This window comes from Antrostomus carolinensis, unplaced genomic scaffold (assembly GCF_000700745.2).
Source record: "Antrostomus carolinensis isolate BGI_N321 unplaced genomic scaffold, ASM70074v2 scaffold1730, whole genome shotgun sequence".
In the NCBI taxonomy this organism is placed as follows: domain Eukaryota; kingdom Metazoa; phylum Chordata; class Aves; order Caprimulgiformes; family Caprimulgidae; genus Antrostomus; species Antrostomus carolinensis.
The window spans coordinates 1-12,470 of record NW_010287515.1 but is presented as its reverse complement, the minus strand read 5'-3'; the positions used below and the strand labels follow the sequence as shown (position 1 = coordinate 12,470).

At 44.1% G+C, this 12,470-nt stretch overlaps 1 protein-coding gene across 1 annotated transcript; it reads left to right on the top strand.

Moving 5' to 3' along the window:
- Nucleotides 1–280: 280 nt before the first annotated feature.
- Nucleotides 281–7,622, top strand: LOC104521110 (dystrobrevin beta-like; the record flags this gene model as incomplete). Its single annotated transcript, XM_029083735.1, has 3 exons — nucleotides 281–347; nucleotides 5,390–5,470; nucleotides 7,405–7,622. Coding segments are annotated over exons 1-3 (366 nt in total), but the record flags the coding sequence as incomplete, so codon positions are not given.
- Nucleotides 7,623–12,470: the final 4,848 nt, after the last annotated feature.

Here is a 12,470-nt window from a genome sequence, read left to right as displayed (position 1 = left end):
TACGTGTATGCACCTCTGAGTTTTGCAAACTTTAGATTAAAATGTCAGAATGAATGTTTCCTGCACTGTGCACTGCTTTAAAAGGTATTAACAAGTCTAAAGCAAATCTCTGCTGTGGGATACGATCATTATGGAAGCATCTGTCTTTCTACTGGTCTTTTCATTTACCAAATAAAATCAAGCTGTTTCAAGTTGAAGGATAAAATAATGTTGTTCACAGCAAGTTGCTCTTGTAACAGAAATTCTAGCACAAACAGTGTTTGCCATTTTTGTCTTCAGAATGATTGAGGAGAGTGGGAAGAGGAGGAGGACAATGGCAGAGAAGAGACAGCTGTTCATGGAAATGAGTAAGTAAGAAATTTGAAGACATAATGTCATTTATTCTTTATTGAGAGCATCACTTTGATAGTTTTACCAGATCATTTACATCTTGTTTCCACGAGACCATTACCTCATCTAGTGAAAAGCATCCTGAGTGGGTGCTGGTCAGCAGGAGAATGCAAGAGGTGGGTCACAACTGCCTGAAAGATAATTCATTTCTAGGTTGTCATTCATTTCCCTTTTTAAGGAACATTCACATTTCTCATATATGGCAATATCTAAAGTTTGTGGACAGCTATTAAATAATAATAATAACAACAGACAGATCACCTTTTACCTTGGGGGAAAAAGAAAATAAAATTGCACCACAATGCTGGAGTGTCTCAGAACAGAAGCAGTGTGAGCGGTTTCGGGGTTGTTTTTTGCGCAGGACCATTCTCTGAGACTGTAATTGTTACTAGAAGTCAAATGCCTGTCCAGAGAGAATATAATTTAAAGGAATGAGATGTAATCTTTTAAAAAGATGTGTGCATGTAGAAGTAAAAGATTGTAAGTTTGCATGTCTTCATGTTATTTTACTTTCCTATGGGGACACAGGATTGAGTGAAACTCCTAGGTTAGGCAAGTCCTGGGAGTCCTGTCCTCTAATTCCAGCCACAGGCTGATGAAGGTCTGTGGTAAAACAACAGGATATTTGTGCTATTTTGTGGAAGAAATTCCAGAATAACATTCTTACTGTGGTTATAAGCATCTTATAATTTCAGTTTCATTCCTGACTAATTCATATCTGCTGCTTCTCATGTGAGATGGGTCTTGGATAGTATTTCTTCCCACCTTCCCAGCTTGCTTTGTGTTGGAGTTTTTGGCTTGCTCAACATGCAGCACAAGCTAACTCGTGTGCTCTCCTTGCTGTGCACCTCATCTCCTGTTCTCCTCTGCCTCTGCTCAGGATGACTTGAGCAGAAGTGGCTGCATTGTGCATGATATCCTGGATGAAATCTCATTAGAACCTTGCAAAGTGACAGTAGTCCTCCTCCAGTAGAAAAGCTTTGCCTTGGTGTGTCAGGGTATTACATTTGTCTCATCGCTTTGAAGTGGTGTAGTCATCTTGTGATCATTTCCTACAGAAACTGGCTTGCTAGTTTTTAGCTTTGGCTAAATTGTTCAAGATATTGAGAATTTTTCAGATTATCTTTATACAAGGTGTCTCTTCTTGCAGCTGTGGTTCTTGCTGTTCATTCTCAGTGATGGTGCTGGTGTGTAGACACTCCGAACTGCCCTTCTCTGTAAGGCTCTGGAGCATATCAGGATGAGAAATCTAAGGTCTCCAAGCTTCAACTGTCCTGTGGTGGAATATTTCACTACAAAAGTTAATGCTTAAATGTTTTCCTTTCCAGCTGAGCTTCATACACACAGTAGATGTGCGATGTGTAAAACTGATGCTTTCAGTGACCATTTGGTGTTGGTCAACATCCAGATCTGCTGAAGTGTTTAGGTGATGAAACAAGCATCGACCTTGGCATTCACCCACACTGGATGTACTGCTACCCAAGGATGTTTCTTGCTTTTTTAGTAATTACGAAGGTGTCTGACAGGCAAGAGTTCTGTGCAAGCTATTTTGATTTCTCTGAACTCCATAAGAGTTTGTCTTATGGAAGGGTATAAGGAAGATGGAACCAGATGTTTCTCAGCCCAGTCGGAGGATACAAGGCAATGGGCACAAACTGAAACACAGCAAATTCCATCTGGATGTGAGAAAAACCATTTTTACTGTTAGGGTGGTTGAGCACTCAGAGGTTGCCAAACAAAATTGTGGAGTCTCCATCCTTGCAGATATTCAAAACTCAACTGAACAGTCTTGGGCAAATTGCTGTAGCTGACCCTGCTTGAGCAGGGAGGCTGGATGAGATGTTCCTTCCAGCCTCAGCTATTCTGTGATCCTGAGCTATAGAGAATGTCTTGAAAACACATCCCATTTTATCTTACAGTAGTTCAGAAGAATGACCTTGTTGAAGCTTTTGTGGTAATGCGACACAGGAAGACAAGAGCAGAAAATAGACACCTTTTTGGTTTTGTTTTTGCATGTAGCTGTTAAATGACCTTTTTTATATGTATAAATATACATACATGTATATTTTATAGGCATTTATATACATATATTTTATACAGACAAAGCAATTTAAGCCGACTCATGGTCTGTGGAAGTGCTTTCTGTGGTTTGAAAGACAGAAATTGCAGCCTAATTGAGAGTTTTGAAAGAATCTTGCATAGAAAATACAAAATGAGCTATTCTGTTGTAGCCTTGGATACTCCAGCTGACATGACCTGTCCGAGTGCTTCTCTGAAATACATCAGAGACTGATTTTCTAAAGGTGATGCTCTGAAACAATCCACTCAAGTCTGCTGCACCACAGAATCATAGAACTGTTTAGGTTGGAAGGACCTTTAAGATCATCAAGTCCAACCACGAACCCAACAGTGACAATTCCACCTCTAACCCATGTCCCTGAGCACCTCGTCTGCCCGTCTGTTAAATCCCTCCAGGGAAGGTGACTCCACCACCCCCCTGGACAACCCCTTCCAATGCCTGACCACTCCTTAGGAGAAGAAATTTTTCCTAATATCCAACCTGAACCTTCCCTGGAGCAACTTGAGCCCATTTACTCTTGTCCTATCACTGGTTGCCTGGAAGAAGAGCCCGACCCCCACCTCTCTCCACCCTCCTCCAAGGGACTTGCACAGAGCCACAAGGTCTCCCCTCAGCCTCCTTTGCTCCAGGCTCAACACCCCCAGTTCCCTCAGCCACAAGGGAACTCAGCACACTTGTGCTCCAGACCCTTCCCCAGCTCCGTTCCCTTCTCTGGACACGCTCCAGCACCTCCATGTCCTTCTTGGACTCAGGGGCCCAACACTGAACCCAGCACTCAAGATGTGGCTAACATACTGTCAAGCAGAACACTCCTGAGATGTTGGCTGGTCTAATGCCACTCTTGGGTAAGCTGTCATGGAGAGCCTTGGATTGGGAAATTGGTCAGCCTCCTCACTGGTTTTAGGAGAGTCTTTTCACCTCATGTTCTACATCAGTGTTGAAGAGAAATAATCCTGGTGTGTAATTTTCAAGACACAATATATAGGTCTCTGAGAACAAGCAGATGCTTTGACATTTTATTTGCAAGATTCGAGTGAAATATCCAAGACAAGAATACTTTTCTTTCTGAAGTTTGCAACTGTGAGTCAGCGGGCGCGTACACAAAGGTAATTCAAATGAGGTATTTGCAAGTTGGCTTTTGAATTCAGAATGTAGGAGGGAATAAGTTATCACCTTTGAGTAAGACCTCCTGATGTAGCAAGCGGATACCTTCTTCAGGAGGATGTGGGTTTGTTTTTAAGTATCTTTTAGAAGTCTGGATTCTCTAAGTCCGTTATCCCCGATTCTCAGTTCTCTATTCATCTAGGCTCTGGCTTTTGAGAGAGAAGCATGAGAGACTGCAGCAGCCACTGCTTTTATGCTCTCCTGTGGGAACACAAGAGGTGCAGGAGCCATGTGCATCCGTGTCATTACCCACGTGCAGCTGGGTTGTGTCAGGCTACAGCTTAGCACTGTATTGATTATGGGATGTAGCCGCTAACGCTGTCGAAATGTGAGCAGTTTAAAGGCATTTTGGTTTATGATTAATGAGATTTTCAAGACTTGTTGACTGCATCCAAATTAAGATGATCGATACTGGACTTTAAACCAGGATCATTTATCATCCCCACATCGTTTATCACAGAATCACAGAGTTGCCTGGACTGGAAAAGCCCTTGAAGCTCATGGAGTCCAACCATGAACCCAACACTGACCAGTCCCCTATGACTAACCCATGTCCCTCAGCACTGTGTCTACACGACTCTTCAATCCCTCCAGGGATGGGGACTCCACCACTGCCCTGGGCAACCCCTTCCAATGCCTCAGAACCCTTGCAGCAAAGAAATTCTTCCTCACATCCCATCTCAACTGCCCTGGCCACAACTTCAGCCCATTTCCTCTTGTCCTGTCCCTTGGGCCTTGGTTGAATAGATCCACCCCCACCTCTCTCCACCCTCCTCCAAGGGACTTGCACAGAGCCACAAGGTCTCCCCTCAGCCTCCTTTGCTCCAGGCTCAACACCCCCAGTTCCCTCAGCCACAAGGGAACTCAGCACACTTGTGCTCCAGACCCTTCCCCAGCTCCGTTGCCCTTCTCTGGACACGCTCCAGCACCTCCATGTCCTTCTTGGACTCAGGGGCCCAACACTGAACCCAGCACTCCAGCTGCAGCCTCACCAGTGATTCCCAGTGCAGGGGGAAGAGAACTTCCCTGCTCCTACTGGCCACACTGGTGCTGATCCAGGCCAGGATGCCCTTGGCCTTCTTGTCCACCTGGGCACTCTGCTGACTCATGTTCATGGTCTCATTTGATCGGTGTAGGAGGTGCACAGGTCTGTTTGGCAGAGGGTTAGCACAACTTTCTGAAATGGCTTCAGTTTGTAACGTTCAGAGCAATTGCTGGAACTGGTAGACATGGTGCAGACTAGTCATAGATCATCACATTCAGATGTTTTGTGATGAGATGTTTGAAGGTTGAACACTTGCACATCTTGAAGTGGGAAGTTGTTGGTGAAGAGAAGATGATTTTTCTTTTTCTTCTGCTTATTACTTGATTTGTATCTCTTTGGGGGACCAAAAGCGTGCTCCTGATGGGGCTGCAGTGCAGATGGTGGTAGGAGTACCAACCCCTCCTTTCCTTTGTCTCTTATCTTCTGTGTCCATGTCTTCCAACATCAGTGCAATCCTCTTCTTTACCACTCACCACTTACTTAATTCTTCCTTCCTTTCAAGGTCTGCCTGTCAGTCTCCAGCTTAGGTCAGTTTCTAACACACTGCTGAAAATCACTTCACCATGAGATATCTAATGGAAATCTTTGTCATGTTCTTATGACAAAGATGATGTATGTGAAGAAACAGTCATACCGTTTTTGGAGTGATTCTCTGAGATAAGCTGAATGTTACAGAGGAAAGAAAAACACCAACTTTTTTTTATTCATAGGAGCACAGAATTTTGATGTCATCAGACTCTCAACATATCGAACAGCCTGTAAACTGCGGTTTGTACAGAAGAGATGTAATCGTAAGTTATAATTACTCTTTATCTTCAGAAATTTCTCATGCATGATTGTTTCAGATGTTTTACCCATGTGAATGTTAAGTGTAGCAAGAGCGAGCAAACGTTTTGTCAGACAATGGTAGTTGTTACTTGAACTAAACAGAGATTAAATGTATAATTAAAAGAGACACTACGGTACTCTGGAATATCTTCAACTTTATTCTTTAATGTTTCAAAAATTTTACATATATGGGCCAACTTGATGTATTTTGGCTGCCCTGAGTGCTGGATGCAGGCACTCTCAAGCTATTGGAGCTCCTGTTCCATCACAGAGCAGCTCAGACCACCTGGCAGCTCGGCACAGGTAGCAGTTTGGTGATGCAAAATAGAGTCACGAGCATGAAAGTGTCTGGATCTGATCATGGTGGTGTAGGAAATGTAGTAACTGTAAAGAATTCTGTATGTTCATACCACGTTAGTCAGTGTAAGTTTTCCCATTCTCTACCGTGGTCTTTTGACCTTGGATAGATCATCAAAGCCAAGGTTAATCCCGGGGTGAACAGGTGATGCTGCTGGTGTTGAATTGGACACGGCAAAAAGCGAAGCAGAGCAGCGTGTGCAGGAACAGGTCCCTCCTCCCAGCGCAGTGGGATTAGCTTGTGTCCGGTGTGGAAGGAGACAGAAGAAGAGCTGAGGGGTCCTGTAGACGACGTGTGCAGCTGCACGCTGCAGACTGCCGCCCCTCCGTAGCACAGCAGCCCCCGGGATGAGTGTCTCGGGGCCGTGGGGGTGATACCCGCAGTGCCTTTAGCTTGATGGATGGCTTCCAACGTTTGCATTCCTGGGGAAAAGTGTTAGTTCTTGGCTGTAATTCATGCTTTTGAATTAAAAATCTCTCTTCAGCAGTAGGGAGGTATTAAGAAATGCTAATTATAATACCTTGCACAGTTTGGGCCCAGTTCACTCATGCTGTGCACATGCCTCAAGTAACCTTTCCCATACGTATGTATAGATGAGGCTGTGCATTTAGGATGTTTGGACCTAAATGTGCTCGGTGTGAGTAGGTAGCTTGGCTTTTATCGTTGTGTGGTTTTTATGTGAGAAGTACAAAGAGGAGCTTTATGTAAGAAATACTTCAGACTTACTTCAGACCCTTTTTTCCTAAGTTAAGGAACATAACTTAAGACATAAGGTTGTGAAGTTAGCAAGCGAGTCTGTCCTTTGTAACTGTTGGATCCCATCCAGTTTGGACTGATGGATTACTGCTGATCTTAGATGTCTTCTCCCACTGTCATGTATGCCTTGCAAGCTTTGAAACATTTAAAAATATTATTTAATGTGGTTCTGCAGAGCACTTACTGTGGTGTTGGAAAACTTTCTCTCTGCCTTGTTAACACTTCTTAGATATGTGCTAAGGTATGGCAGGGTAATTAAGGGAAACGCTTTGGAGTTCTAGACCCGTGTTTACAAATTACTAAGCTCTGGACTTGGCAACTGGATCAACTGGAAACAGGCATAGTTTAACTGGAACATTGAGTTCCTCCTTCAGTACTGAACTACTAGTCAGCAGGAGGATGTTCTAAATTATTGTAGCTGATTTGTAGTCAATGTGGAATATGGCTGATGTCTTTCTCAAGTGAAAATATCTAACTTTGCTAAAACGCGCTGCATGATGGTGGGAGATGGCTTTTCTGTTTTATGTAGTTTTTCTGTCAGAGCACCCAGATGTTGAAGGGTGGAACAAAAGGCCATGAGATGTCTGGGCACTGCTCTGTTACTTTAAACTAGCTGACACAGACTATGAGTATGAATATCAAGCCTCTGTCTCTCACTTTGAATACAAATAAGTAACTGTTTATTCCGAAATAACAGCTAACATAGTATTCAGAAACCATACCGTAGAAGTAAGCTTGCATGCATCATGGGACAGAAGTTAATTCTTTCTCCTTTATTTTTAGTTCATCTTGTTGATATCTGGAATATGATTGAAGCCTTCCGAGATAATGGCCTTAACACTTTGGATCATAACACAGAGATCAACGTGTCTCGACTAGAAACAATCATTTCATCCATCTACTACCAGCTAAACAAACGCCTTCCTTCTACTCACCAGATCAGTGTAGAGCAATCCATCAGCCTCCTCCTCAACTTCATGATAGCAGCATACGACAGGCTAGTAACTCCTCCAGTTGTGTTCTTAAACTAATTTTCTCTCTTAGTGAGGTGAATGCAGCCAGCGACTGCATGTGTCTGGCAAACTGTCTGCATGCTATTCACACACACACACACACACACACACACGTGTTTAATATCATAGTAGCGCCTGCAGAGATTTACACTGCTACAGCAGCAATGCTTTGGCTTAAAAAATTGGTTTCTTAAGAAAGATGAGCTAATGCCTTCTGGAACTTGCAGACTGCTGTAAGCTGTGTATCTGAACTGAAGACGAAGTGAAGCTGTGTTCTGCAGACTGATGGAATGTACTATTAACCTCACGGGGGTGTAGCACTGTTTTAAAAAGTGAAAGTGTTTTTTTGATTCTTATTGATTCAAGACCATTTTATAATGGTACATTGTTTTGACAGTCAGCTTGGATCCTATTCTAACAGGCTGTCACCCCACAAAGGCTAATTCTTCTTTCTTGGCTGGAAGAAGCTTGCTCTCTTGTTCAGGGCACTGCCCAGGCATTTCCTTGGGTCCAGTTTTATTTCTTTCTTTTGCAGCCTCTTTCTTCAGGGTTCTGTCTGCGCATCTTCTTGAGTAGATGTGTCTCTGTGAGTTCTTTGAGTAGCAACTGCAAATCTTTCACTCTTGTTTAGCACTTCTTACATTTTGTCTTCTATTTCTCACAGTCAGCTATTATTTTGGTCTTATCTTTCTTCTGCTTTTCCTCTCTCTCCTAGTAGTAGAGAACTGCTTGTGGCCAAGGCACTGTCACAGAGACTGAGGAGTTTTACCCGAGACAATCTGCAGCACTGAATACGCCAAATAGCTGTTCTGTTTGAAACATCCAGACTTTGATCCTTTCCTAATGTAATGATTTCTTATTGTCACCAAACAGCAGCTAGGTTTCCCCCAAAAAAGGTCCAAGACTTCACAGCAATCCCTGTCTCGCTAAGGACAGATAAAAACAACACAGAGCTCAGAGCAGGAGGCTGCTATGGCACAGAGTCAAACGTGTATTTTTCTGCTTAGTTCTGATTTGGTATGAGTTGTGAGACAAGTTGTAAGGGTTAGCTGCTGGGCTTAGTTATTCTGGGACAGATCATACTAGAAAAATATAGAATTTAAAAATAAAAATGGTCTGGTTTTGGGGGGCTGGCTCAAAAGATTGAGGCTTTAGTTAACGATATGTTTTTCTCCCCCACTGCCCTGAACTGTGCAAGTTCTGCCTCTTCTGGAACCCCAGCAGCACCTTTGATCCCAACCCTGTACAACAGCTTCTCTTTAGCTTCCTCTGTCTGGCACATGGGATTGAGAGAGAAGCTGGGAAGCTGCACTGCATTGTGCAGTGGGAGAACCAAGAGGAGAGGCAGGGCTGAGGCTCCCTCTCCAGGAATTAATCAATATGGCAGACATTTATTTAAAAAAAGAACCAAACAAACCAAAAACCAGGTCTGTGCTGGAATTGCATTGATGGAGTAGCTGCACGATAGCTTGAATGCACACAGTCCAGTAGCTTCTTACAAAGTGGTGCTGGTGGTCACATCACAAAGTCATTCCACCAAACAGGTACAGGGATCAAAGATTTGACAAGCGACTTCTCCATGGAATTATTTAAGTTAGAGCTTACGTTGGGTAAGTATGAAAAATATTCCCAGTGAACCCTTTGGCTGGGACCCAGAGAACAACAGTGATCGTGGTGCAGAGAGGCTGGCTCACACCGCGTCAGTGGTCAGTTGTGAGGAGGAACAGCTGTGGTACGATGTTCTTCACTGCTTTTGTGCACAGAACTTTGCAGGGATGTTTGACAGTTTATTCCTGGTTTTCCCAATAGCCTCTCATGGCTTCCCAAAGTCCCAGGCCTGTTACTGGCACCTCATAGTAACAGCTCATTCCCTGACCCCATTTGACTGCTTCAGAGCAGTCAGGTTTTTATTTCATTACTTCTAGAAATCACATTTATTTTGACAGTAGGTTTAGTTGCTCCAAATTCTTTTTTGTTTTTAAATTGTAGGTATCAGGCCACACTGTATGCTGGTAATAAAGCAGCGTGCAGTAATGGGGAGGGAGACGACAACCAACAAACAAGTGAGGAAGTGAGTTAGAGAGCAAAGTGTGGAGTGATGTGATTAGGAGGAACCTTGTAATTGGCACAGCAGAGCTGTAAGGGGCTCACTTCAGGCATAGAATCATAGAATCAGTGAATGTTGTGAGTTGGAAGGGACCCACCAGGATCATGAGTCCAACTCCTGTCCCTGCACAGGACAAGCCCAACATTCACACATGTCCCTGAGGGCCTTGGCCAAATGCTGCTGGAATCTTGTCAGGCTTGGTGCCATCAGCACCTCCCTGGGGAGCCTGTTCCAGTGCTCCACCACCCTCTGCCTCAAGAACCTTTTCCTCATGGCCAACCTCACCCTCCCCTGCCACATCTTCCTGCCATGTCCTTTGCTCCTGGCATTGGTTGGTGGCCAGAGAGAAGAGATCAGCGCCTGCCCCTCCTCTGCCCCTTGGGAGGAAGTTCTAGACCCCCAGGAGATCTCCTCTCAGTCTCCTCTTCTCCAGGCTGAACAAACCCAGTGCCTTCAGCCTCTCCTCACACAGTTTCCCCTCTAGACCCTTTGCCCAGCTCGCAGTGCAGGGCTGGGTGCCCCCAGGACACGGGTGTCCCTCTTGGCTGCCAGGACACACTGTTGGCTCATGTTCAACTTGCCATGGACCAGAACCCCCAGGTCCCTCTCTGCAGGGCTGAAATGTGTGTAAGGAGATGCCTCCAGAGCAGCGTTATGCAGAAAGCTCCTGTGCCTTTTCTGGGAAGTCAGCAGGGCTGGGTGCCTCTCTGAAGCAGCTGTAGGCTATTGAGTGCAGCATGGGCAACAAAGAGGAGGAGTTAGAGATGTGATTCCTCACGAGAGGACGGGGTGGGAGAGCTGATGCAACTGGAGTGCTGCAGTGGGTTCTTCAGGAGGGGCAGACAAGGAGGGGGACCTGCCCTTGATGTGAGGGAATGGCTGGAGTGCATGGAGCTCTGCCTGGGGATGGATGATGAGCCAGCTGGGAGTTTGAGTCAGGATTAGTGGGCAGACTGACATGGACATCACTGCCGTGGGTGTCTGTGGCAGAGCTCCTGGTGAGGCAGATGTGGAGGATGAGGCTTTCCTCAGGCGACGGGACGAAGCCTCCTGTTTTCAGCAAGTGTCCCAGTTCTGTTTCCAGTCCCGAGAACTCGGGATTGTTGCAGGACTTTCAAAACCACATTGAAAGTTTGTCCCTTTTTCCTTTCAATAGGAAATTGAGCAGATTGAACGGCGTTGGTACAGAAATCGGTTTTAACAAGTTGCTTGATAACTGCACCTTTGCCAGATGGCGGGGGAGTTCTGTATTTTCTAATTAATAAAGAGAATGTCAGCAGAAGCGGGCGCAGGCCCAAGATCTGAAGGCACCATAGGACACCTTTAAAAGGATAAGGTTGTGTCCTATGAGGAGATACTGATGGCTTTAGTAACTTGTTTTGTTCTGGAAATTAAGTTAAAGCTGAATTCTCTTGAGAGAAAATCAATGTATATGAAAAGAAAAGGGAGAGGGAGGTTGAGACTATAACTTGAGATTTGAATTAGCTAGTGAGATTTGTTCAGATAAAAGTGGAAGTCAAGGCTTGAAGAGGATGAACTTTTCAGACAACTAATTTCAGATCATCGAATGGTTGGGGTTTGGAAGGGACCTTAAAGCTCCTCCAGTCCCACCCCCCCTGCCAGCAGCAGGGACACCTTCCACTAGACCAGGTTGCTCAAAGCCTCATCCAACCTGGCCACAAACACTTCCAGGGAGGAGCAGCCTCTAGATGTAGTCAAGTTTTTTGTTTGTTTGTTTTTTACACACAGAGTGCCAGCTTTGAGAAAGCTATTGAAGAGAAAAGACAAACAGAACAGGCTAGCTGAGATCTTTACCTTGTTGTTAACTTTATAGCCTGAAATAAATATCTGATGTGTTTAATTTTCTCCCTCTCTTTAGTCTCTTCAAACAACAGTTAAGAGGATACTGCGTGTCAGCGAAGTGCTGGCCTTTGAATTGTCATTCCTCTCCACAGATCTTCCTGCAGCTGTAGCTCTAGGAGAGATTGCCTCTCTTCTCTAGAGGGAATATTTGAAAGATACTCTGAGTCTGTATTAGAGAAATAGCAAATTATATTTCAGATGCTTCTCTGAGAAAGGTTGAGAGCCTTTACCTCACCGTGGAGTGTGAAATGTTACCAGAAGATAATATTTACATATTTACTCTGGGTGTGAAAAGGGAGAAAATGTTATCTGGTTACTTCCTGATGTCTCCATGTGGTTGCTCATCTGTCATTTGACATTAGACCTTGTCACTGCTTCAATACCATGAGCCAGTTTTTACTTTGAATGATTCTACTCTTAAGACTTTCCAGGTGCTGGTTGTCCAAGTGCAGATGTTAAATACACATCTGGTTTCCACTGAGAAATATTCTAGAGTTTTTCTAGATCTTTTCCTACACTCACTGTATATTTTCTCCATTGTTGTGTTTCCCCTGCCAGTACAAATTATCTGTCCAGTACATTTAATTACAGATACTTGAACTTATTTTTTTTTTCTCCTTTTACTTAACTTTCTTGGTGGTTTCTCAGTCTGTACCACTGTTGCTGTTTATAGCTAAGGATAAAGATTCAGTTTGGCACTAAGTTGCTCAGAATTCCAACTTTTACCCACATTTACACACACTTCTTTTTTTCCTACTCACCACTAAACCAATGTTCAACCAACTTCACAGTAACAGTGGATTTACACTGAGATCTACACCCTGTGGCTGTCTTAATGTCATAGAATCATAGAATCCCAGACTGGT